Source organism: Epargyreus clarus, unplaced genomic scaffold (genome assembly GCF_041222505.1).
Source record: "Epargyreus clarus isolate Ecla_fem2 unplaced genomic scaffold, WU_Ecla_fem_2.2 ptg000006l, whole genome shotgun sequence".
Taxonomy (NCBI): Eukaryota; Metazoa; Arthropoda; class Insecta; order Lepidoptera; family Hesperiidae; genus Epargyreus; species Epargyreus clarus.
Genome location: NW_027332214.1, coordinates 5,056,820 through 5,083,649, shown reverse-complemented (window position 1 = coordinate 5,083,649; position 26,830 = coordinate 5,056,820). Strand labels below are relative to the sequence as shown.

The 26,830-nt window shown below is 34.5% G+C and overlaps 1 protein-coding gene across 3 annotated transcripts; it reads right to left on the bottom strand.

Moving 5' to 3' along the window:
- Positions 1-1,150: 1,150 nt before the first annotated feature.
- LOC140742769 (carboxylic ester hydrolase) lies at positions 1,151-26,777 on the bottom strand. 3 transcript variants are annotated; one of them, XM_073073764.1, is made up of 11 exons: positions 26,637-26,777; positions 22,558-22,822; positions 15,961-16,199; positions 14,950-15,144; positions 14,532-14,727; positions 13,251-13,385; positions 12,622-12,757; positions 11,355-11,588; positions 3,402-3,577; positions 2,325-2,608; positions 1,151-1,990 (listed from the first exon to the last, which is right to left on the bottom strand). In XM_073073764.1, the coding sequence occupies exons 2-11, from the start codon at positions 22,684-22,686 to the stop codon at positions 1,810-1,812; spliced, it is 1,905 nt and encodes a 634-aa protein (XP_072929865.1). In that variant the 5' UTR covers positions 22,687-22,822; positions 26,637-26,777; the 3' UTR covers positions 1,151-1,809. The 3 variants fall into 3 exon arrangements, with proteins under 3 accessions (XP_072929865.1, XP_072929862.1, XP_072929864.1); XM_073073761.1 differs by having other exon boundaries at positions 26,511-26,768; XM_073073763.1 differs by having other exon boundaries at positions 26,542-26,768.
- Between the last annotated feature and the right edge of the window lie 53 nt (positions 26,778-26,830).

Here is a 26,830-nt window from a genome sequence, read left to right as displayed (position 1 = left end):
TAAATGTGACGTAAAGTCGAAACTGAATGCAACCAGCAAGCGTTCTGAATGAGTAATTGAATGTTGAATGTAGATTGAAATAAATGAAATAATAGGTTAGAGACAATTTTAGCCGCTCGCTTTCTGAAAATTGATAATAAATGAAGACATAAATGTATTTTATACTAAGACCTCATAATCATTACTGAAATTATTTATTATAGTTATGAATCTATGACTTACTTTTTTGTTTAAGTCAACTTCGACTGATGTATTTAAAAATTAACTGTGAAACTTGAAGATTTGTATGTTTCTGAATTCACAAATATTAATACGATGGAAAACAACGAAAAACTTATATGAGTAGGTCCTTAAATTTATAAATTTTGTGAAAAAAAGCTAAGCATATGGGTGTAGGTTTAATGGCTGGGTAGGTATAATGGCTGAAAACGGACGGAAATAATGTACCTTAATAGTTAGTCGAACAAATCGTAATCGTGCAATCAGTACCTACTTTCACTTCCGTTTCTCTGTAATTTAACTACTCCACAACAATATAACCACTATACCTTTAGCCACTCTATGCATGGTTCATTCATTTAGAGAATGTGGGACATTTTTTAATTTCCGTAAATATTTAATTTTACACCAAGAATATTGTTTGCGTTTTGTATAGAAGACCTTTTTTCACCGAATTATTGTAGAGATGACTTACTTCGTACCTTTTTACCTAATTAATTCTTATTATTGGAAGACATTTTCGTTTTTTGCCGTCTTAACCTGTAGATTGCATAGCTGCATTGTTTATATGTATTCTCTATTCTTTCTGTTATTACAAGGATACATTGTTTTTCGCTGGCATACCTACCTGTTAAGCAGATCTTAATGTGTTGCTTGATATTTTAAGGGAGGGGATATTCCTCCGTCTTGTTCTTGCCGCCCGCAACCCCGAGAGCCCCTTTAAGTCGCCTCTTACGATTAGCAGGGGATACTGTAGCCTTATTTTGGTCCCGGAACTACAGGGACAATCATAAGTAATACCTATTACCACCTTATCTATAAGTCTTGTGGAATTAAAATTCAACGAGTTCTCCAATTTTATATTTTATTCAAACGTAATTTGCTATTTTGATTGCGATATTTATTTATAAGTGTTGATAAAACAAACAAGAAAAGTTTAAATAATATTTATTAGAGCAGACGTATAAAATAAAGCCTTATCTATTTTGTAACAAAATGCACTGCGATAATTCAGTTTAATCTCATAACAATAACAATAATATTTACATTATCGTCTAGAGCCCTTAGGCTGCCTAACATCAATTATATTGTACAATGTAAGTTATTAAATTGTAACACTGAGCTTTAGATCTTTTTGATTGTTAAATTCGGAACAGCATAGCAGTAGAAAACCGTAGTGCCTATTCACACGTACCACAACGAGAACTGCATGGTTTGTATGAAAATGCATACTTAGTTTTATATATACAAGACCACATTTTCCTATCCAAATCAACAATTAACATAAATACAATGCAACCGCTTAAAACAATGCGGATGAGGCCGGCCACACTTTCGCAAAACTCGTTTTTGCAGATACAACAACGAATTTACCAGAAGCTGCAGCTAGCTATCCACATGTAACCGCTGCGTGTCGACATTTTGCCGCTGTCGTGTAGTGTAGTTGTGGTACGTGTGAAAAGGACTTAGACTAACACTTTTCACTCCAATAGTTGAACTATTGGTAACACTGTTGTTTGTCCTATACACAATTGTACACACACTTAACACACGTAAATTAGTTTTTCCCCATTTTCAACACTCATTACTTCACGGCGTTTTCGCGTAGTTTTCGTACAGCCAGTCCCAAAAACGGACCCTCTTCTCTTCGGGGTTCGTTTGGAGTGTGAAGTTACTGTTGATGTCCAGGTACGTGATGGGTGAGGTCTCGTTGACTGGCTGCCATGTGAAGTCTACCACGGACTCGTAGTCAACTGGAGGGGTTGGATTGCTGAAACACAATCAAGTCAAAAGTTAATGAGCTTTAATAAAAGTATTGGTTTAAATCTATTGAACGTAAACAACCATCAGACTTTGGGGGATGTTCGAGAGAATAAACAGTGTGGCTCAAAAAACTAAATATTCAGAACAATTTTAGTACATTTATAGAATCGTTAAGTAGTCGGTGTCTATTGCACTATTTATTTTAGAGAATTAGGCAGGAATCGCCAAACTTATAAAAAAACATCAGGGATTGCTCTATGTCACTACGCATCAGGGCAAAATCATTGAACGTTGAAAAAGGTTATGAAATTAAACGCGCGTATTGAAATTAAATTGCTTACCCAGTCTTAGCAAAGTTAGTCCACATTTGGATCATCTTCTTAGACACTGCCAGCTCTGGTGATTCGTCGTCCAATCTGTAGTTTAACCTGGAGAAGTAGAAGAGGTAGCCCATTTCATCGCCGTGGCAGGCGCCGTGGTGAGTTATCCCCAGCATGCGTTTGAAAAGCCCCAGGGCTCCGTCGAATGCAAACCGGTACAAGTAGGTCGGGCTGGTTCGGTTCGCGTTGGCTTGTAATCTCAACGTGTCGAGTATAGGCCGAAGAAACATTACGTCTGTAAACAACTGCAAAAATATTTCACGTTTAAAATACTTATCTTTAGAACCAATATAAATTAATTTTACATCATTTTTCATGTGATTACGTTCTTGTGCGGAAGTAAAACATAATCTTACTTATAAATAAAATTCTCGTGTCATAATTTTAGTTACCATACTCTTCCGCAACGGTTTTACCGATTTTCACCAAATGTTGTATGCATATTAAGTAGGTTTATTTATATGGCAGCACAACGTTTGCCTGGTCAGCTAGTTATTTTATGAGTACATTGTACCTTTGTGAAATTATCTTGAAAATGGCTGAATCCTTTTTGATAGAAAAGTAAATACATAGATTGATACATTTTTTATTTTATTTATTTATTTTACCACGCCAACAGCTTAACAAACAAAACTTATAAATTATGATATTATACATATATAACTTTTCTATGTATGTAAGCCAATTATAGGCGTGTACAATTTACACATATGACATGTTATTGCTTATTTTAGCGGTTAACATAATATCGAACACAATGCATTCAATTCAAAACTTAGAAATATTATGAGGTAATTAATGAACGTAAATACTAAGATATTAATTTTACATTAATAATTCGATTAGCTTCTTTTTCAAGCTAAGGCTTGTATCGTGAAAGATATCAATGTCTCTGACTGTTGCACATGCTTGGTTGTATTTAGCACAAATTCTTGGTACATTTGTCACGTTTACCGAAAATGTATTTCTTGTTCAGACCAATTAAATCTATTTTATTAATAAAAATAAATCTTTTAAATTGTACATTAGGCGTCTTACATCAATCAGGCTGTCGACATTCCTTATATCGATAGGTCTTTGTTGGAAGTAGAAGGCTCGAATGTGTTCAGCAACCTTGCGCGTGCGCTCCTCGTCCGCGGACTGTAACTCCGGCGGCACCACGCGTCGGAACTCAAGCTCCAACTCATTCAGGAGCTTGGGGTATCTTTGGAGACCTGTATGAAAGTAAGTGTGTTCGATAAGTTACGGTTTTTTGTTGTTGGCATAGAATTGCCCACCCATTCTGTCCCCGACAAAAAACAGGAATAATTTCATCAACCAAGTGTTCAATTCAGTTTTCAACACCTGCGGTCACACACATGGTCAAGCGCGATGTCCATGACAAAAGCGATCGCCTATGTATTTATACCAATGGATATATAAACTAACGTAAATGAAAAGCATAGTAGGTTTAAATACAAAATGGGACTCAATATATTAAAGTAAACGTACAGTAAAACGGTAATAAAATCCTAGAAACCATCAATGCTTACATTTGTCGTTATAATTTAAAATCCGGCTGTGTAAGTACCTATTATGAATTTAATTACAATTAAGCTTCCGTATTACAATGATAAATAATCCGTATGTATATAAGTATAGGGTTATGGCGCAACAAAAATGAGTACTTTATTAAAATTATACGATACAATTAAACATTTACGAGGATTTAATAGGCAATATTTTTTCCATAAAACATTTAATAGCCAAGAATATATAAAGAAAGTGATGAAGAAAAGTAAATGAACAATTTCCATGCTGTGATTTGATTGTGATTGGGTGAGCCACAGCAAAACATAAGTAAAATTGTATTTCACGCTATGCATTTCGATTCTGTGAGAAAGTTAGTGGCACTAATTACATATTGAGATTAATTGATTTTGTGTTGATAACACTGCTTGATGTGTTTCATAAAGTTAAAAAAAAACCTTTTTATGTTACTTAAGCAGCTATTATAGACTTAGAACTCTTGCAACTCTTGTAAGGTATGTTATTATAGTAATTATTAGTTTTTAGCTTAAGCTTATCTACGCAACTCGATAAAATATTAGAAGTCGTAGTGTTTTAAGCAGTCTACAAGAAAGTACAAAAATGCTGTGTCAGCTGTCACGAATAAAGAAAAATATATCTATCTTATCTATCTAGAAAAGGGTCCGTGAAAGTTACTTTAACAAAAAACATAAACATATCGCATTCCATTTATGGCATAGGTATGTAGGTGAAATACCAGCACTGGAAGGTGAGGTTATTTTTTAAATAGAAATATTTGCAGTTGTTTATATTTAGTGCAATGTATTTGAAACCACCTAATTATTTTAAGTAAAGAGGCTTAAGACAACTAGACCAGACATAGATTCCTATAGAACAGAGGTCGGCAACGCGGCGCCTGCGGGCGCCACTGCGCCCTTCAATAAATTTTAGTGCGGGTCGCACAGATTAGTAAAGATACTTCGCCGCCTTGAAATTGAATGAAGCCACAAACAGCTTATTAGTAAGTTCTTTTTTTGAATTCTTGACAAATAAAAACATTTTTAGAGAAAATTTACGAATAAATAATTAATACTGCGTAATTTACATAATAAATAAATATATTTCAAATATTTTAGGGACTTTTAGCACGGAGACGTGGCAAAACTTTTTTACACAACTATTTCAATTCTCAAAACTGGGTACATTTTCTTGTTAGGAGTGAGTAATCTTTACTAATCTATGGTGCGACCCATTGATCTATAACTAAAGATCCGCCACAAGCGGGCAAAACTTGAAACATACAAAATACGGCAAGTGGTGTAAAACGACTCCAGCCAAGTCCAGTCGCTCTCGCGCGGCGTAGTAATACACACGAATGTCACTGAACACGTTAAACGTCATTATTTTGAATTTAAAGCCTCAAAATGCCTTCTTGTGCAATGCGTAAATGCAAAAATTATGTTCGAAAAAGAAACAAACTTCATGGAATCACCTATCACACGTAAATGAAGAGAAATTATTAAATTTTGTTTATTTTTCGTATTCGATCCGCCATGATTACGTGAGTAACCAGAAAGAGACAAAGTATGTTTTTGTCAATGAAAGTGATAAAGACGCAAAATGCATGGTCATAAATCAACAGAACAGAAGTGACATTTTATTGAATCTGACGATGTTCATATGTCGTATGTTATAGTTTAAGATCCCACTGCTTAATTTTTATATTAGTGTGTTTTTAGTCAAAATATAACATTTTATGGTTTATTTTAATAAAATAAAATCGATATATGGGAAATTCTGTATCCTAATCTTTAAATTTCCTTCGATACCTGTGGTAAATAATAAAAAATATTACCATAAAATTTATATAGGATAGTATACGGTATTTTAAAATTTCTTTAATTGAATAAATATTTCAATCATTAAGGTCGTATTTCTTCCTTAACCTAAACATAATTTAATAAACAATCTTTGTATAGCCAGAAATTAATCCTCAAAAAAACCACGGTAAAATTAGAATCTTATATATAAAATTCTCATGTCACAATGTTAGTTACTGTACCTACTCCTGCGAAACGGCTTTACTGATTTTCACCAAAATTTATATGCATATTCAGTAAGTCTGAGAATTGGCTACTATCTATTTTTCATATCTCTTAAGTGATAAGGGTTGTTCACCCTTAACATTTTTTTTATTTATATGGCAACACAATGTTTGCTGGGTCAGCTAGTACATTTATAAAATTTACACAACTTTGCAATTATTGGTCGTGTGTAAAATAAAACTGATAATAATAAACATAGATTAGTAAAGATACTTCGCCGCCTTGAAATTGAAATAAGCCAGAAACGGCTTAATAGTAAGTTCTTTTTTGAATTCTTGTCAAATAAAAACATTTTTAGAGAAAATTTACGAATAAATAACTAATACTGCGTAATTTACATAATAAATAAATAATTATTTCAAATATTTTAGAGACATTTTAGCACGGAGACGTGGCAAAACTTTTTTACGCAACTATTTCAATTCTCAAAACTGGGTACATTTTCTTGTTAGGAGTGAACAATATTTATTAATCTATGATAATAAATATAAACAATTTTTAAATCGTATATTTGAAACCAGTCGATACATCTGTATAGATACATTCTTTCAAATTATATTTTTATATAATAATAATTTATTTAGTTAAACTGTACTATAACATTTCTACGTAAATGACATACTAAAACTATTATCGACAGTTTTGGACATTTTTTACCTTCTGTTCCATTATTTCTTTGTCTTTGACAAGCATGCGTATCAATGGGAAAGCCACCATACGTCCCGTTTTTACGGGACAGTCCCTTTTTTCGATGCTTCGTGCCGTTGTCTCCGAAATGAACCGTTGCCATTGTCAATTAAGTAACAGTAAATAGTATAATTGTGAAAAAAAAACATGGGGTGCTCCATTTATCAGTTTTCATAAAGCGCCCCACATTTTTTGCACAATTATACTATTTACTGTTCCTTAAATGATACTTATATTGAAAATTATTTTCTACTTTTTAGTTAATTTGATCATAAAAGCGTGTTTTTTATTATTTTTAACTATATTTTTTCAAGTAAAAAGTATTTGACATAAAAAAAATCGATGTCGCGTTTTGACTGAAGTAATCATTGGTCACTATATTCCATGGTCAATATTTACGTTTGCGTACACTTGAAACGCAAGGTCAAACACTAGTTGTCTTTTTTTATCACATTGTTCTAATAGCTCTGTCCCTTATAGAACATTTGTCTATGTAGTTAAAGGTAAGTAAATTAAAAAACGTGCATGTGTGCTATCAAAGCAGTTTCGCTCAAGTTTTCTCTTAAGTTAGTGGGCGTATAACGTGTCTAGTATAAAATGTCATTGGTGCGACCTTAAACTATTGTTAATTTAGACAAGAAATTCAAAACTTAAATTTTAATAGAAGATTTCCATATTTTTTTTTGGATTCGTGTCTTCTACATCAAAATATAGGTACAACGAACATACACATAACATTAACAGCATATACTATTATCCATAATTGGAAACGCTTTATAAATTTATTTTTAATACCTAGCTTTGTTCGTAGCTATATAATTAAAGAAAAACCTGAATATTAGTTAATTAACAAAAGCAGAGTTGAATTAGTAGCAAATGAAAAGATGAAAACAGCGTGACAAATGGAAACAATACTGTAATCTACTTTATTATGTAAAATGCCGGTAATAAGAAGTCGTATCGCGTTCATATTTGACTGCACTGTTAGCTATTACGCAATTCACGTAAGTCACATTTGCGTAATAAAATGCATGCATAATAACTTTATTCGCACGGATATTTATGTAAACAAGACTCATTTGATGCAAAAGTTGATTATCTATAAGAAAAACAAATATTAAATAATACTTGACCTTATAATAAGTACTTAAGTAGGTACATAAATATAATTATTGTAATAGCTGCATAAAAGTGCAATAGTTTTGTACTTGCAACTATCAAAGGTAGTATGTACTTTAGTAGAAAGTTTGGTATCATCAATTTACTAAGAAATAACATAAACTTACTACTACGTTATTAAATTTTGTAGGTATTATAGGTACCTACATAATTGAATGTAGATAGAATATATGTAGTAGAGCTCAAAATACGCATTCGACATAAAAATATGTTGGTTAACGAATCCATTGTTCATGTTGTATCGTTTTTCAGGTTACGTATGTACGTTACGTAGGTACTATTTTGGTTTAGTGACGTCGCTAGTGAGTGCCTTTAGTAAGTAACTAATAAAGGTAGGGCTCTATTAGGTAGGTACTATGAGCTGCTCTCAACAAATTTATCAACCAAATTTACAACAAGACTACGGAAGCCTTACTCTACGTAGTCCGACACGCACTAAATAGGTTTTTAGAACAACTTTTAAATAAGAGATATATGTTACATTATATTAAGCAACGAAGAGTGGAATCTACGGTTTGCATCTATTTCGCAAACCCTTCGTCGGATAGGTGTTATTGACAATACGTTTCTCAAAAAGCTGTGACGAATTATGCAAATAATTGAAAATAGAAATCGAATATAACATACATCGGTTGATTACACGGTGCTGTAATAATACACGTCACGGATGAAGTCACGTTCGCAGTAACTTCTCATTATGAGGACCGTTTTCAGTTTCACTGTTATCTAACTGTTACTGTTGTGAGGGAAATTGTGACATTGCGCAGGCTTATGTGACCCGCTTCCAAATATTCTATTGTCAAGGGAATCTACTAGAAAAAGGTAAATAACATTTTAAAACTTTTTAATCTTTACTATCCTTACTAATATTATAAATCCGAAAGTAACTCTGTCTCTCTGTCTGTTTGTCTCTTCTTCACGCCTAAACCACTGACCGACTTTAATGAAATTTTGTACAAAGATAGTCTGAGACCCGAGAAAGGACATAGGATAGTTTTTATCCCGGAAACCCCATGGGAATTAGGGATGGCGATCTAAGATCGATTGATCGGAAAATCGATATTTTGGATCAAAAAAATCGATTATTTTAATCGATATTAGTAAGGATTTAATCGTAAACTATGCATTTGATCAAGTGATGATCTTTAGTAAAGTTGTTGTCCATGAGCCCACGAAGGTTTCAGAGTTGTTACGATTAATTTTCGCCAGATGGCGACACTGTCATTCCAATAAAGGTTTAGGAATTTAGGAATTTTCAGTTTTATGTATGTTAGTATATCATATTATTTTCTTTTAAACGCAGGCGAAGCCGCGGGCAAAAACTAGTCCGTTATAATGTACGAATTAATCCCTCCTGTTAGGTATCTATTACACAGGCTTGTGTTCTTCATTGTTCAGTAGCATATCAAAAATTTTTTTTCGCTCTTGTATGTCCCGTGACATGAAATCCTAAACAAAATTACATGCAAACTTGTCGGTAAGATTAAATCGCGGTCGGTTATTCTCCGATCAAGGTTATGTAAAGAGAATAAGAGGCAAAGTGTAAATCTATTAAGTAACTTGTAATTAAATTCGTTTAAAAAAACTAAGACTTAAATCATAACATGAGAGATGTTCCTCTATTCATTCAACGTAGCTCATTAAATAAGCAAGTACCTATGTACATACGTGTTTAGAATTCGAAAATTATGAAATCATAAGTATCGTTGATTAAAATAAATTTATTTATAAAATATCACTGATCGAACAACTTAGTCTTTTAATACAAAATCTTTTGATTTAAGAGTAGGTACACGGACGGTAGGTAGACGCTAGATGTTGGTACTGGTAAAAAATAGTTTGATAAATAATATTGCCAAAATAAATATTGCGGTAAGTACATGTTTATAGAATTGGCACATAGGACCGGAATTTCCTCTAGGCATTTCCACTAGTGAATTGCGAAATGTCATGTAGGCCTTCCGCCGTTTCCGCGAATGGCAGTAACTGGTTATACACACAAGTACCTATATCCACATATAAATATTTCCAGCTACCTTCTTTATAATATAGGAGTAGCAGACGAGAATGCAGTGCACCTGATGGTAAGTGGCTACTGCCGCCCATGGATCCCATCGCCCATCCGTAATCAACCCCAGATAGGATTAGATATTCCTAAGGTCGTTCACAGATACGCCGCTTCCCCTGAGGACTAAGCTGGAATGCCTCGGATAAGTATGTCTCTCTTACCACACCCTTCAAACCAGGACACAACAGCGCTTAACACTGTTGTTATGAGGTAGAAATAAACCTACCTATATCCGGTGGCCTAAAATTTGCTAACCCAGATACATTCATTAACCACGAATATGGCACAATAAATGTTATGTAAGTAGGTAAATGTCAATGAACAATCGAATCGAATGTCTTTAATCCGATGTACGATCAAGACCATGTTTGGAAACTGGTTGTTTTATTACGTTTTGTGCCGCAAAAATTGGAATCTTTATCAAGTATAAGGTGAAGATGACGATGATATTTATTGCTATCGTAACATTTAAGATGTTGTCTGAGTGGAAGTAAAATTATTTATGACTACAGTATTTAACCATTACCTTTCTGAGATATTTTTCAATTGAGAGTGAGATATTTGACGTAAATACGAGTAAAAATTTGGTCATACCATAAAAGATTACCTTTCTGAGATGATATTGATGATGATGATGATATTTCTCAATACATGCATTGAGAGTGAGATATTTCACGTAAATACGTAAAAAATGGTCATACCATAAAAGCAATTTGATTTTTTATCTAAAAAATATAACAACTATGAATTTGAACTTTAGAAGATTTTTATTTTTGAGGGTGTAAATAATTAAGTAATATAGGTCATTTCTAGACCACAAAAAATGCTCGAGTATCGGCTCACACACATTTACAATTACTTTGTTTCTTCAATTTAAAAATAAAATGGACAATAAATATTGATTTCCAAACTTATTGATCTTAACATTCTTCATGGACTCATAAGTTTGTGTTATTAATGTAAACGATGTTAAGGTCAAATCTCGTGCTGGATTGTATTCTGACGCATTTTTTTTCTGGCATTAAGATATGACCTTAATGACCTTAATGTCATATGTTAATGCCAGAATAAAATAACCAACTTTGTACCTACATTTCATATAAATGATTTTCTATTTTTTTATTTCAAAGACAAGGTACGTACATATCCATAATACTTACTTAGAGATGTACTAAATTACGAGTTCTAAACTAACCGGGCGCTAACTTGTAGATTAACTTATTCTATTTCGCTTATTAACCACTCTAAACTAACTATTTAAACGTATTAAAGACCAAATGACATAAATAGTGCGTACGAGATCAATAATAAAACCAAATCCTTCTACTACTTAACTTCAGTATTCTGTAATCTAAGTTTGTAATCTTAGTAAATTCGGTTATGGAATAATATGTTATGTTATGTATTCTTTTTATAAAATGTATGTAAGGCTTATAAACTTACGTCTGAACAATATAATGCCTTCTTGGGCATTATATCCCGTGAGCAAGGGAACGTCGACCCCAGGCAACAACTCCTTAGGCGTGGAGGTGAGGAACGCGTCTGGCACATCTGGTTCCAGTACTGGGAGAAATGGAAGGGCAACTGTGCTTTGTAGATCAGCTGTTTTCCCTGGTGCCCCTGCTATCCTCGCTCCTGCTTTCACGAGAAGCTCACTAGGAGTAGCGCGGAGATAACCTGCAAATAATTATATTTTAATGCAGCCTTTCAATATCTTTGACTTTTCCTTGCAACTAATTGAGTAACTCTGTCTTTATAGCTCAGAGTCTTAACAGAAGTGAAGCATCAGCTGGTTGTTGTTCAGATGAAGTTAGTGTTGAGTGTTAAGCCGGCGCTTGTATGCGGGAACACTGTAATAGATTATACTTATTCCCTATGAACCGTAAAACCATAAGAGAAATTCATTCAGTGTTTGTGTGTATTAGTGAGTTTAACTATGTGAATTTAGATCGTTTTCAATGTGTCGTTTGGCAGAAACGTGAATAAAATTAATCAGAAAACTAAACTTTTTACATTAATAAACATATGAAAAATGGACAATATGGACGAAGGCTTAGGTACACTTGGATCATATAAACATTGATATATACTTTTTTGTAGACCAAAGTCCGAAAATTAAGTCAAATATATTTACCAAAACAAACAACACGGAACTCTACTTAACTTGAAGGTTAAATACTGTATTAATTATATTATTTATTAGATATTGGATTATATTTTAATAGTAAAAAATGTTTATGACACAAATAACTATGTTTACATGTTTTTGTCTCCATATTTAAAAAACAATTTCCGGAGCAAAACAATATTCAAATATATTTAAGAGACTCGTGTCAATAAGAGGGGCAGTAATTAATATTAATGATTCGAAAGGTTGTAGAAATTTTATCAAGAAAAACCCATCGGTGCATGATAAGTACCGTCAAGCGGACTTGGCTACTGAAGATCATTGCACGAGGAAAGCTTTAGGAGAGATTTGAAACTGGCTGGATTGGCGGCACATTGTGAACGCTTTTCTTCCAAACTTTTTGTATTATATTGAAATAGTGAGCATCCAGTGACCAGTCCACATCTGTAACCAGCTCTGTATATAACAGGTAGGAACAGTTTTACCTAAGGTCAATCACAAATATGTTGTCCACATGAGGATTACGGTGGGCGCCTCATGTGTTCTCAATCGGAACTAGAGAACTTAGGATAATGATCTTACCGAGAAGTTCAGCGGTGTTGTTGGTGTCGATACCCAATTCACGGCCGAGCTCGAAGGCTCTTGCAAGGGGCTCCTTTCCGATCGCCCACGGCGAAAGCGCTAGCCCGCTCTGCGCTATCGCTCCATGAAATAGACCCTATGGATCAATTATTGAAAATGTCTTAAAAAGCAATATTCACATTTAATTTGAAATGTAAATAATTGTCACCTTACTAAATTTGCTGTATTAAAAAAATATTATACCTGTATTATAACTGACAAACGGCATTAAGCAAAACTATGAGCGAATTATATTGTGTTGTTATTTTTCCTGGTACCATAATTATAATAATTTCCGTGTTTTTAAAATCACATGATCAGAATGATGATTACTTTACAGCACTCAAAATACCTACAGAGAATATTGCTTCGAGTTTAATTAAGATTTATTAATTAACTTCTACATTATCGTTAAAATTTATAATTCATTTTGCGTTACTAATTCACTCGTATTTGTGAAAGATGTAGTAAAAGATATAGGTTAAGGTATAAATTTCACTCTAGAATTTGATTTTCTAAGTTGTTCATTTCGAAAGAAATACCTAAGGTCAAGAAGTAGGATTAAATTTCTCCAAGATTTGGAATCTTACTTGTGACGCTGAAGACAGCATGTGCAAATGAACAGAGGCAGCGCCAGCTGACTCTCCGAAGATTGTGACTCGAGTGGGGTCTCCGCCAAAATATTCGATGTTGTCGCGAACCCACTTCAGTGCCATCACTTGGTCCTTCGAACAAGATTTTACTACATTGTAATCCATGAAGGATGAATAAGTAGATCCTTACTAATATTATAAATCCGAAAGTAACTCTGTCTGTCTGTCTGGTTGACTCTTATTTACGCCTAAACCACTGAACCGATTTTAATGAAATTTTGTACAAAGACAGTCTGAGACCCGAGAAAGGTCATAGGATAGTTTTTATCCCGGAAATCCCACTATCCGGATTAATCGGATAATCGATCTTTTGGACCAAAAAAATCGATTATTTTAGTTGATATTAGTAATGATTGAATCGTAAACCGAAAACCGATAGTACGACCAATTTTCGCCAGTTGGCGCCACTGTCATTCCAATGAAGGTACGAATTTTCAGTTATATATAAGAAACTGACAAGAACAAAGTAAAAATGCGTGATGTTACTATCTGCTTTTCCTTAGCTTCGTTTCTTGTATATTTTAGGACCTAGCCACTTAGAATCAGTGTACCTACTGTACCACTCATTATATTTATTTACCGCTAAATATATTTTTCCCACTATTTCACAATTACAACTCAAAGCCATAGTTATCGTACTCGAAGATGCAGTCATCGGAAGTTATAAGTAGCTTCTAACCGCATATCCCTTCGCAATATTTCATCAAAGAACATTGATGAGATGATACAAGGCGGCTTATAATTTTACGTTCTTGACCGAATTGTTTAAGCCGTGACTGATTTTGCCATTTGTACAAATTGTCTATTACCTACCTATATACCTTCTCAGTCATATCATCTAATGTACTTATTATTTACATAAGATTTTTTTCCTTCATCCCTGAATTTGTTACGGATTCGGATTTATATCGCTAATTACTTATGTATGTATATCAGTTTTTTTTTTATATAGACGTTAAAGAAGTTCTTACAAATATGCATAGTCATTTGGATGTAAAGTGCGCAGATTGACATAAGCCTAAATAAATACTTGCAAGTAAATTGAAGTATATCGAACGATCATTATAATATTGTATATATTATTATATACCTACCTATTACCATATTATGTGTGTTCAACAAAGATTCAAATCCGAACTAACGTAGTAACGCAGATTGCCCAACCTAGAGCTAGAGCTTTGCTATTTCCAAAATATTATACTTTCAACTTTCATATACCTTTAATCCCATATTTCCTGAAACTTCTTCATTATCGAGACTTAAGAAACCCAAAGCACCGAGCCTGTAGTTGAGGGTGACGAGGACTACTCCGGCCGAGACGAGGTGGTCAGGACCGTACAGGAAGGCGTTTCCTGAACCCACGGAAAACGCTCCTCCATGGATCCACACCATAACAGCCAACTTAGGGTTATACCTGAGAAAATAATAATAATTCATTAAAAATTAAAGTTCTGATTAATGATAAAGAAGTACCAGGCTAGTAACTGGCCACTGTATCCCAATAAAACTCATTCTACGCTTAAATATGTAAGCTCTACAACTTTACTAGGATTTCATAAGTAGGTATAGGTAGTTTTAGTTTGGGAAATAATAAATATATTGTTGTTATTGTCATATTACTTCTGATTATACTTACCCAGATACCTTATCAGGAAGAGCCGGTGTGTAGACATTAAGGAATAAGCAGTCTTCGTCGCCTTTGTAAGTGTCGAATAACATGAACCGGTGGGGGCAGACAGCACCTTCTTCCAAGGCGTCCCGGATTCCTGACCATGGCTCCAAAGGCGCTGGTGGTCGGAATCTTAACGGACCTCGTGGTGATTGGGCGTACCTTAATATAAAATTTACATTTGTTTAATTCTTTTTACAGTTATAATGTGGAATGAGTTACAATAAGTATAAAACATTCTTTCTTGGCTCTCATAACGTTCTCCGAAAATACGCATGAGGAGCTCTTTTCAGGGTCGCAACATCTTATTGCGTAAGTCTCTGATGTTCAAAGGTCTTAATGTCTGTTTAGCCATTTAGCGACTCTACGCCAGACAATTCTCATGGCAAAATAATTTACTGTGACATGCTACAATGATTTACTTAGTATTTTTTTTATAAATAAAGATGAGATACTACATGCGACGTAAGAACATGAGACGGACGTTCCGTAAACATATTTATTGTTTGTTTACTATTTTTTTCAAGGTCTACAACCAAACTAACATTACTTTTATTGATAATCATGGGTGATAATGTCCTATACATTAATGATTAGTAAACAAACATGTGTATTAAGGCTATTAAGAATCGATTGTAACGTTATCTTATTTTTCAAGGTTCAAAATGTTGTGACTGAGAAGTTAAATTGAAGGTTTGATTGAATAATAAATAAACAATGATTAGTAAACAATTAATAGATAAACTACTTATGATTTATTATTTTGTAAAAGTAAGTGAACAACAAGCAAGCACTAAGCAATCCCTTTTGCATGTGTACCTACCAATTCGTATTAACAGCCGAATTGTAATCGAAATGATTTCTAACTATTGCCTCCTGTCCAAGTGACTAACATTCCGGACACTGAGTACCTAAGCTGCCAAAGTTACTACCCTCCTCAGACTAAACAAACAAGAAATTGTATCATCACGTTAATACCTTATACCCTTAAAACTATAGTAGGGTGTTTGCGCCGTAGTCCTGGTGAGGAGACGTCGCCCTCGTAACGAGCCCAGCTTGGTGGGCACGACAGGTCCACCGCCGACCCGCATGCGGTCCACCAACGCATGCACCAGCCTCGCCGCTCGCGCCGGTACCGCTTGCAACCTCCTCAATGCGTGCTTCAATCCAACTGACTCGCTCACAGTGCTTGAGAGACGCCGCCATGCTCCTGTTACCTAAACAGTAAAAAATCATTGATACCAAGAATCTTCGGCATAGAAGTAGCAATTGAGATGTAAGAAGAAATTGATATAGATATGGTGTTATCCTAGTCGAAGGTAGTAAATATCATCGCCTCTATTTACTTTAAAATCTACATACGACCGACCATTTAAATATAGTGATTAAATTAAAGCAGCACTTCACATTTTCCATAAATAGATTCCAAAACACGTAAGCGAGGTAGATGACAGTAATTATCTTCTTCGTCTTAACGATTCATGGGACATACAATTTTCTTGACATGGTCATTATGTCTCTACTGCTATTTTTTAATTATAGTTAAATACTTTAATTGAACATAAAGTTTTCTTATGGTTTTCTCTCTCCATGTTTCTCAATTTATGTGAATTTAACTCAGTTATAATTTTAACACCATCTACCTAATCGTGATCTCGGTATTGCGAAGAACTCGATAGAGTCGACATTTCAGTGTTGTAAAGTAAAAGTATTGACTTTTATGAAATTCATTGAATACTAGTCAAGTAATATAAAAAGCCATAATGCCTTCTCCTCAAGGAGATACTTGATGCGAGACTAAAATCATTGGCAATACTTAGTGGCTTCGTGAGTACTTCAAAATTGAATGTCACAACGCCTAGATCTTTGTGGGCACAGTGAACGGTGGCCCTCGGCCAGATTGCAATGCTCCAAATACTTCATCCAGTCGGAAAAATCGTGCAATCCGTTCACACGCGTATCGACTTATAATTGGGATGCAAATTGCAAATTCCGTGATACAATTTAAAATGTATGTGGATGGCCAAATTCTTATAGATAATCTACAAGCATAAATACTGAAAGAATTTATAATAAATGCATACTTACACAGATTAAATAAAAATCGATTGCCCTAGCCAGGAGTCAACTGATATTCATTTAATAAGATTCAAATTCAACATCGCTTACCAAGTGTATCTACCAATTCGTACTTGGCCAGCACCAGTGCCGTATACCGCACCGCATCAGATTTGACAATCCATACCCCAGAGAAAAACACCTGTATTTTCTCGTACACTGCATATCATAATAGGTTTACAAAATCTTATTTAAACACTAGTAAGTACATTATAACTAACATTAAAATAAATTATTACGAGATTACAGCAAGTAGATAACCACTTGTAAGTAACTAATTCATAGTTACTTGCAAAAGCAACAATTTATTTTCATCCGTAAACTTTAAATTTGACTGAATATTGAGCTTTGTAAATGTTAACAAGCTTACATTCGAAAGTACAAGCGTAAGTCGTATAAGTTTATTTTTCGTTTAATTATTTAATTAGTCTATAGTTAGTACCTATGTAACATTTTAGATCTTTGTAAGAAAATATTTATGAAGTCTAATATATCCATTAGTAGTTACACCTATGTCCAAATAATAATAATAAACGCTTTCTACACCCACAGCCCCACACTAGGATTCCCTGTGTCGTGGGTGCCATGGACACACATATAGACAAATACACAAACACCCATACCCAGAAACAGAAATCTAAATTCATCATTTAGATATCTGTCTGGCCGGGGATCGAACCCGGGACCCTTTGCGCGTCAGACCGGTATGGTGGCCGCACACGGGTCGTCAATCCAAAGCCTGACCATTAACCTCTGCGTGTTTTCATTTACAATTCCATCTAGAGTCTAGACCTCTACACTCTGGCTAGATTAGCACCACTCTTGCAACTTTTGCAACTCTGGTAGATTTAATTGACGAAGGACAATGGAGTCGATACCATTAAAAGGGGCTGTATAATATTTAATCTGCAATATAAATTCAACAGTGATCAGTGTCGACACAATTTATATTGGAAATCGATCAATTGTTACCATAAGTGACAACATAATTAGTGATAATAAATTAGGCTATCATCCTTGGGGTTTGAGTTTAAATGCTTGGCATGCACTTAGAATTTTGCAAAGAAATTCATGACCTATCCATGTTTTATTTGCGAAAGCAACGATCGTAACGGAACATAGATAACCGGATATTTCAATAAAATTTTCTCGGCCAGCGTTGGAGACTATGGCGGTATGGCCTAGAACTAAACTCCTTTCATTTTGACAGAAAACTCACACCCAGCAGTGGGAGAGATATAAATTAATCATGATAATGATAATCATGTTAACGCCTAACACGTAATGGATCGTTTATTAAAATATGTCACGACATTTCTTCGTGAAATATCAAATCCGTGTTAAGTCGTTTTAGTATAAATTTGGACTATTTACGCTGTTTGTCCACCAACCACGATACCGAGCCGATACCGATAATTAATGACGGCGCCAAAGTAGCGTACATACATTTGCTATAGCAGCTTGTCCACCGAACGTCCGTCACCCGAGCACCGTCATCCCATAGTTACGCTACTTTGGCGCCGTGATTAATTATCGGTATCGGCTCGGTGACGGTGCAGTGGACAAACAGCGTTACGATAACCACGAAAAAATGGCAATTCGTATCATATGATCTTTCTGGAACCTATAGAAAATATACTTTAATACGATACTATTCATACAGTATTCGAAATAATGAAGTCAATAAATTTCGTCACAATTATATCTTCCAAGTCATGTTTAAAGACAACATGACTTGGAAGATTATCTTCTTGAGTAATAATATTGGTGATATTTCTTAACAAAACATTTCGCTACATACCCAAATTATTGCTTTTAAAAGGTCATAAGAGTTTTGTAATACAACAATATTTGTATTGTAACTTCAATGTTACGATTTTATCACCCACTTATTATTGAACCATCAGTTTGTTCTCAAAACTATGTATAAGTACACACAAAAGGTGTTAAGTAATAATAATGCCATCTTTTCATATTGCATCTTAATAATTAGAAGGTACCTACTTATTGATGTAAGTAGGTACAATTATGCACTCGAAAAGGTGCATTTGAATCAGGAGTTGCATTCAATTACCCCTAAATCGGAAATTGAAACCAATTTAAACTATTTAAATAGCAGAATTTAGAATAGAATAGGTAATTATACGTCAATTAAAGGTGCATCAGATAGTTTGGGGGCTAGCACATTTAAAGTGTTATTTGTACATAATGCACCTCAACGCAATCCTAAAACATTAAATAGATTCCTACTTAAGTTAGGAACAAAAATATTATACAAAACTCAAGTAAATCATACATTATTAGAGTCATGGTAGGACTTACATGCGGAATTAATAAGCGCAATGTGTTCCACGAGCAACACTTATATGTTGCCTAATCGCAATATTGCTATTTAGGCCGCTACCCCGCGGGACTCGCGCAATTTGACGTGATTTAATTTAAAATGTGTTTTTCAACATATGGGTGATGCCTAAACAAGATACGTGACTACTTATGTTGTAATTCACCAATAAATTCGCAACTGTTTATATGCATTCATTGTATGCATTAAGTGAAGTAAAAAACAGACCAGAACCTATTGACGTCGTGTTTAGATTTGTTAATAATTTTTAAAGTAGTAATTCGATTCGGAGCTAAAATTTACAACTAGGGAAATATATTTTTATAAAGCTTGCTTCTCTGCTAATTTAGGGACGCTTTTGGACAATACTTCTTTTACTATAGAAGTGGGCCTTCGACTAGGTACTTTTTTAAATCATCCACTTTGTTGCCCTTGTGGAGCTCAAGTCGACCGTTTGGGCCTCCACGGCCTGTCTTGTCAACGCAGCGCCGGTCGTCTATCACGTCACGCGGCTTTAAATGACGTTATCCGGAGGGCTCTTGTCACTGCTAACGTAACGGCTGAATTAGAGCCGAAGCACGTAGTTTGCCGGTTTAGTACGTAGTGATGGCAAGAAGCCTCATGGTTTACCCCTTATTCCCTGGAATGGAGTGTCTAGTGTGGGACGCTACTTGCGTGGACACACTGGCACCTTCTCATATTTACATATCTTCCAGGGCAGCCGGTGTCGTGGCGACCGACGCTGAAATTCGCAAGTTACAGAAATATGCAGATCTTATTAAAGACTACATATTTCTGCCATTTAGTAATGAAACATTGGGGCCGTGGGGTTCCAATGCTAGATTATTATTAAGCATCTGTCCAAACGGTTGATAAAGTCAACGAATGACCAGAGAGCTGGCACGTACCTCGGACAGCGAATTAGCCTCGCTATCCAATGAGGGAATGTTGCCAGCATTCTAGGAACTCATCCCAGGGGCAGCAATTTAGATGTAGCTTTTTATATTTAATTTAAAATATGGTTATATTATTTCATTCTCTTTTTTATATTACTTTCATTATTATATGTTTTTGTTGTATTTATAATTGTATGAAATCTTGAAAATAAAGTGCTTTCACATAATTATTTAGGCGCAAGACCTCCCTTAAAAATATTTACACCAAATACATAAAATATCTTGGCTGTTCAACAAGCTTGTGTAGATATGATTACCTACTCTATATGCATATCATATTTTATATTTCATTAAAATTATTATCATAATACAAAATGCTAAACATATTTATAATACAGTATAATTGAAATATATAGCAGTGATAGCCTGGTGGTTAAGAAACTCGGCCTCCCGGCCGAGGGGTCCAAGGTTTACCTCTGATTTTTCAAAGTTATTAAAAGTTATTTTAAAGAAATTAATTATCACTTGCTAAACGGTGAAGGAAAACATCGTGAGAAAACCTGCATACATGAGAGATTTATGCAAAAATAAAAATAAACAAAATCAAAGGTATGTATGCGTATTTTGTAACACGACCTTTCATAATCAGAAATGCATAGTAACTTTTAAGACCTATATAATGTCTCTAATGTCATATTAGAATCGTTTGTGTTATTGTGCGAACAATACAAATGATGTACTAACAATAAAGAAAGAATTAAAAAAAACAGTACAACAATGGTCCCAGCAAGATGGCCTCAGCGCTTAACGAGTTTTTCTAAGCCACTCGTAACAAAAGAAAGGTGCAAGTGCGAGTTGAATTCATATACAATGGGTTTCTATTCCACCATACCGTCCATACCCAATATATGTCACTTATTTGGACCCCTTTCTGTACAGAACCATTAAATGACTATATTTATACATATCATTACCATTTTAAATGTTTGGAGACATGGGAGAAAAGGCAAATTTAGGAAAAATGCAGTCAAGGAAATGTTACTTAATTAAGTATGTAGTGTAGGCGTTACTAGAAGATTCTGATCTTCTAGTAACTTCTTATATAATTAAGTTTAACTTTCATTATTTCTTTATAACTAACGTACAAAAAAAAATTGATATTTTTTATAAACCTGGATTGCATTTACTACATAATAATGTGCAATATTGTGTATACACGAACAAAGGTGCTACAATTTTGTGACAACACACATAATGTATGTAGAGCAGGATTTTAGTCTACTTAACTTGTGAAGTTTTGTAATAGCTTCACAAAGTGTCTAGGTTAGCAGAGGTTACGTATAGCTATTTGTGTATCGTCAAACTCTACATGTACTTATCAGTTGTAGAACGTAAAATTTGCATTCAAAATTAATTTTGTAACCAGTTTCAAGAAAAACTACAGTAGATTTCATCCTATAAGAAAAGCGTGAAAAAAATTAAGTCATCATGCCCTTAAGGGTGTTTAGAGTATGCCTTTATAGGTACCTTCTACCTTTTTTTGTTTACGAGGGGAAAATCTTGTAAAGGTACCCGTAAGGTACCCGCGTCACTCTCACGTCGTCACGTGAAAGTGACGCGGGGTTATGTGGGAATTTTTTCCGCACTAAAGCCGGATCTCCGATGGAACACAACCGAAGTCCTCCGAGCGCGATGCCTCTATCGGGTTCTGTCCTGGGGGGAACAGTTTACGCTCCGTCCATCGCCAGGTGGTATGCGACCACACATATCGTGGTCCTTCCCGGGGTTGCTTGCAGGACGGTTCGAGCTCCCACTCTTTCCGCCCGAAACCTCAGAAGGCCCCTTTTAGTCGCCTCTTACTATAGGCAGGGGATACCGTAGCTCTATTCTATTCCCGGGACTACAGGGACAAGGTACCCATTAGACTACTGGTCTACAGAAGTAAGTCATTACATAAATTTTACTTGCTAGTTCTTTATTTTCTTACAGATATAATTTAACTGTAACTAACCGATTACTAACCTAAGTATAATAATATTATTTCATAATTCTCTGAAATTAGAAATCTGTCTGAAACTTCATAATAGAATTAAGATATAGACATTAAATATACCTATATCGAAACAAATATCAATGTGCTAATATAACTGTAGCATAACAGTGTAACTTAACTGTGAGTTAATCATTTGAGGAATATTATTTTCTAGGTTATTAGCTCACCTTCATGGAGTTAAGGCTGGTGGCTGCATTGGCCACAACGTCTCCGAGCGCGGCGGGCGGCAACGCATCGCTCCGCAACACAAGCGCACATGCGCAAACCACCACCGCACGCCACCATCGCACCCGCATAGTCTCGTTTAAAGTCCACTTCACACACAATATAACATTATTAATTTCAATAGTACCAATAAATCATTCAGCTTATTTTAGACAACACTCTTTTCACTGTTGTTTTATTTAGGAATCCAGCGATACCAGAATTAATCTTTAAAACATTTTTTAAATATACCTTCATAAACCGTAAAAGTAAAACTCAGACTAAACGACTTGAATAATTAAAATTAAAATAAATATAAATTAATAATCTTGGTATTGTGTTTTTCTAGCTCATGTACCAATTCATCATGCATATCTAATGCCAGATAATTGTTCGTGATTTTTATGTTTTCAAACTTTTCGCGTCTCAGTTTCTTAACGATGTTAAAAATTGTATTAAATAAACCTACTTTCATTAACCAAATTTTTATTATATGTAAATTTTAATTACATGTATTATATATAATATTTAATTATGTGTAAATATGTAAGTATGGGGCTCTTCAAAAAAGATGCAAAAAGACCTCTCCTTCAAAGCCGGCGATGCATTGGCAACTCCTCTGGTGTTGCAAATGTCCATAGGCGACGTTAACTACTTTCCATCAGGTAGCACGTCTGCTTTATCGTCAGCTTCAAATATTAAAAAAAATATATGAATATTGGTCAATAGATACTGATGCTTTTACTATTTACGCATACTTGGCCTTTGCGTAACAAAATATGCTACATGCGTACGTACTCGTAGATACTTCGCACTAATTTATCAAAACTCGCACATCTTCAAGAATACATGCAATGTTTATTAAAATTAGTAAATACGTGAACTAGAAGAATGCGTGGTTCGAGTCTGGAGGCACCACTGTCAACAGATATGGAAGGAACACATATTGAAGGACTAAAAACTTATATTAGGCGTTCCAAGTTAGTCTCCAGTAAATTAACAATTTAGCAACTAACAACGCATCGTTGATTATCGACCCACGCGGCACTTACCAGCACGTGAACTATATGCTCATTTATACTTCAATAATGTATGAGAAACAATCTTTTGACGGTTGAAAACTGCATCTCTGGACGCAAGACTAACTTTAGGCTAAGGGTATTATGCAAAGACCTACAATGTTATGTTGATCGCAGTTTCGTACAGCGTGCAACGGGCCGTGTTCAACGTTCTCGATATTTATTCAACTTACACTTTCACTGTGTGCATTTGGGAGCGAGCGTCCAACCCGATAAGGAACTCTCGTATAAATAATCAAAAACTGAATGACACATATTTTATGCATGCAAATTAAGTTACTTAAAGTTTAAAATATTCGAACTCTTCTGGCTCGAGTGCAATGACCGATGATGTCACTATCACACCTAATATTGTCCTTTAAGTAGCAGCTGGTAATACTAATTATGATTTGTGGTAAGGCATATAAAGCGCGCATAGCATTGCGGCTTTTGTATCTCAACCTACAAAGATCTACAAAGTAACATCGGGTACGGTTGGAAGTTGTGTGTGACCGTTAGTGTCAAAGTTTTATGCACACACGTTAAGCGATGGCCCAGTTGTTTCCATAGAAACAGTCGTTAAACCTCTTTAGAAGCTTCATTGGCCTTGGAGACAACTTAAAATGATGGACATGTAAGTGGGTAGGCTACTTCCATGTCATAAAAAGGGAAAAGAATAAAATGATTACACTGATACTAGTTACATATCGCGTGCGATACGTCGTGACGTATGTATATGTAGATGTAGACATGTGCATTGTGCACGCAATCTAGTTGACTTCGTTATACAAAAGACTTCAACGCGTTTTTATGTATTTAGGAGGCTTTAAAACCCTTGTTCTTTTTCAAGTAGTATTATTAGGTATATGCAAACAAACTTAAGTTATATATAAACGAAGTACGATATTAATTACCTTCCTACTTACAGGAGAATTAAGTTATTTAGCTCCAAACCTTTAACGCCCATCGCTAGGCAGGGGTATTACTTTACAATTAGAGGAGGACGGGAAGATACTACGCGCTGTTTCTATATGGATTCTATTTACGAACATAAAAAAGGCTAACTCAAATTAAAGAAACATATAATTGATATTACATAATATCGAAATTAAGCGTATAAGATTTACATAATAGGTATATCTAAAGATAGGTGATATCTAGAGTGGTTACGTCACAAGTAAATTGTATCCCCGTTTTCATACTACCGGCTTAGCTTAACTATAGTCTTCGACTACCTTCCGGGTCGTGCTCACTCTGTGGTGAATTATGGTGTTTTCTAAAAGGGAAACGGTGGTCTATCTATTATGTAATTGGCTTACAATTTCTGTCCTGTGATAAAAAATACTAAACATTTGTATAATCATAATACGTTTTTTTGTTTCACAGGTGTTATTTATTTTAAGAAATTCAGACAGCGAAGCGACCTATTTAATTATTCGAATGTCATTGTCAAGAAATAGTGGGAGATGATTGCTGCTTATAGACATCTGTATTGTATGCCTATCTTAAATAAGATTAAAATCATTCTTGATGTCTGCCACATTCATGGTGCTTTGCCACCAGCGCTTTTAAACCAGAGACCAACAACGCCCAATATTTGGTACCTACTGTTATTAGATGGAAATTACATATTTTTCTATTGCACATTAAGGGTCTTGCTATGTTCCCGTCTGCTTTATAACAGAGGTGTAAGTTGCTATTTACAAACATTTTGCTACACTTTCAACTACTTAAGTATATACTAATTATATAGTGTAAATAAAAAAAATAATAACATAAAAGCGAGCACAAATTTATTTCTCCTATCGATAAAATGAATGTTCATGTCAGCGAATTGTATATTATATGAGGTCCGACGCGTACACCCCTTTTTAATGTGTAATAATACATAAAATTATATTCTATTTCATAAATATATTGGACGTTTCGGTGAACTTGGATGCTATAATTTCCTCGATTCAAAAGTACGGATATCTGTGACATAACTTGCTCTACATTTTATTATGATATGGAAAGTGTTACTTCCTATCACTTCGCGACAACCGAAAAATAAAAGTCTAAACAAGTTTACATAATAGAGCGTTGCGAACAAATTTATTATAGTCATTAGTTTCAAATGTGCAACTATATTTTTATACAACAATTATTAGTCTAAATATATTTGAACTTTTGGAGATGGAGTGCAATATAATTATAACGGTATAAGTAGATACATGTTGAATAACTAGAGTATAAATAATTCTGTGTTAAATACCTACATATAATTTATATTAAGTTTAAACAATAAGTAACAATATGTAACCGTTAGAAACTGTAAAAAACTTGTGAAATATAAAGAATACCTTATTAATAACGATGTAAGGTGCCGCGATGTTCTAGTTTGAAGGGTGTGGCAAGGAATATCTACATGTGTTCTAATTTCTCAGAGGGTGATAACTATCAGATATAGGTATCTACAGAACTCTGTAGCCGGCCATAGGTAAGACCAATATAATTTATTTGAGGTTTCAATGATCAGGTAGGTAGGTAAGTAATATTAGGTGATCTTGCTCCTTCAATTTCGATAAAAGAAATAGATACCGTTTACTATTTCATGACAGAAAATATTAAAGTATGTTATCTATATAACATACTTTAATATTGTTGAAAAAACACGTAATATAGAATTAACAAAACTAATCTAGTATTATTAACTTGAAGTATTACTAGACACTAATAAAGTAAAACGAGTAGGTACATAAGTACACGTTGAGCTACGGTGTTTTCTTTATTATTCTACTCAAAATATAGAAACTGTGATATAAATATGTATACATTTTGTGCAAATTATAATTACACATCGTATTTTCTTTACGTACCTATCTACGAATATCGAAATCTTAGAGAAACCTTTTCGGATCTGGGTTGGACAATTACATAATTTTGAGTTAATAAATAAAACGCACGAAGGTTTTTGTGGTTTAACTAATCATAACAACACTCACAAAACAGTAGATAAAGTAAGGTTTGATTTAGAGAACTGGATAATTTCGAAACGGGTTATACAAAAGTTGTTTTGCCGGTAAAATCGTGGCGGCAAACACGCGCGTATGCCGTAGTCCGTGCTTCACTGCAGCTCCGACAACTACGTCTCCCCAGCTGACGGAGGTTACGACATCGACCACCTCCACTTTCATTA

What these genes read in the sequence shown, in the direction of transcription:
- LOC140742769 (XM_073073764.1), bottom strand. Translation starts at nt 22,686, where the DNA reads ATGCGGGTGCGATGGTGGCGTGCGGTGGTGGTTTGCGCATGTGCGCTT. An exon ending in AGGCATTATATTGTTCAGAC is followed by an intron (nt 3,578 to 11,354) that starts GTAAGTTTATAA and finishes ACTTTCATACAG; the next exon opens with GTCTCCAAAGATACCCCAAG. An exon ending in ACTAACTTTGCTAAGACTGG is followed by an intron (nt 1,991 to 2,324) that starts GTAAGCAATTTA and finishes ATTGTGTTTCAG; the next exon opens with CAATCCAACCCCTCCAGTTG.